Genomic DNA, 1554 nt, shown 5'->3' with positions numbered 1-1554 from the left:
ATACAAACCTGGAAAGCATAACTGATGTTCCTGGTACTTCAGAAAACGTTATATGATAAGTTAGACTCAAATACTGTAAAAAATATTATCATGGCTGCAGCAGTACTTGGAATCATATTCTCCCTTTTCTACTACAATAGGGTAATTACATATTACATTTTAAAAGATAATAATATTATGTTAGAAGCTATAATTTATTTTTCCTTTAAATGTACAGTTATAAGTTAAATATATTTTTTKGCATGTTTTACATTTTCATTTTAGTCTTCTCGAATAGAATCAAGTATTAAGCCAAAAAAAAGGAAGAAAAAAGCATTTGAGCATAATTATTACGAAGAATATGAAAAAGAGTTAGCGAAGTATGAATCAGATAATGAGTCTTTAGATTCTCTAGATGATCGATATTATTTGACTTATCAACCTGAAGGGGATTCACATTACTAATTAGGCATATCAGTTGAAAAAATTTATAACAATCATTTTAATAAGAAATAATCGTGAAATAATGCTCGTATTTATTATTATCATATATAATGAAGAAAAAATAACATCAAAATAAGGAGGAATTGTGTTAGTTCTTATATATTTGAAAAATAACCTATATATATTACATTTGGGAATATTAAAAAATTAATGGATTGTGGGAATAATTAAAATATTAAATGTGATTCGACAATATAAATTACATGGATCGTCTGATGTTGGATATTATTTGAATAAAAATAAAATTAAACTGCTTAAGAAAAAGTAAAATTATATTAAATACAAATATATTAATTTGAGGTACAAGGTATATGATTTAATAACAAAGATTCAAGAAAAAAAAATTTAAAAAATATAATATAATTGATTTAAACGTATAGCGCAATAAAGAATTATAATGAAATTAATTAAAAAATAGTGTGATGTTGGATTCAATTATTTAGATCAACTTAAAGTGTTTGCATAACGAATATAAGACAATATAATTTAACTATGTAATTTATATATATTGTTTTATGAACGATATATGTATATATTTATATTAAGTATTGATTATTTTTTTTGTATTAATTTTTTTTCAGTTTTTATATGATAATATACTATAAATAGAACATGTTATTTGTTATAAAAAATATTTTTTGTGTCTAAATATTTCGCTTATTTGTTAAATCTATTATTTGTTGTTTACTACTTACAAATAAGATATGTCTTTTTATCAATTATGACAAATATTGTGTTTTTACGTTAAACACATTTCATGCATGCAAAAACATGATATATATACTCAGGTTATGATTTAATGTGATTAAATGGGAAACCTGATTATATTATAACTAATGATATATAATGTTCATTAAATTTAGATATTTAATATATATCTATTACATAATATGTATAGGAGAACGTTTATATAAAGTATCGAATACGTCATATATAAAATGGGTAAAGCTCATATGAATGTGTCAAAAATAAATAAATTTGGACATCCATTATATTGTAATTATAAAGAAGAAATAATTCATGCACTTAATAGTACTTTCCATATACTTTTTTTGTGAGCATATATTTTTA

At 21.7% G+C, this 1554-nt stretch overlaps 1 protein-coding gene across 1 annotated transcript; it reads left to right on the top strand.

The window, feature by feature from the left end:
• Positions 1-24: 24 nt before the first annotated feature.
• On the top strand, positions 25-444 carry PVX_036690 (hypothetical protein; the record flags this gene model as incomplete). Its single annotated transcript, XM_001612357.1, has 2 exons — positions 25-141; positions 265-444. 2 exons carry the CDS (start codon positions 25-27, stop codon positions 442-444), a joined length of 297 nt encoding a protein of 98 aa, XP_001612407.1.
• Positions 445-1554: the final 1110 nt, after the last annotated feature.

Source organism: Plasmodium vivax, genomic scaffold, assembly GCF_000002415.2.
Source record: "Plasmodium vivax scf_4640 genomic scaffold, whole genome shotgun sequence".
NCBI classification, from domain to species: domain Eukaryota; phylum Apicomplexa; class Aconoidasida; order Haemosporida; family Plasmodiidae; genus Plasmodium; species Plasmodium vivax.
Note: the sequence above shows the minus strand (reverse complement) of the source record. Positions and strands in the feature narration are given on the sequence as shown.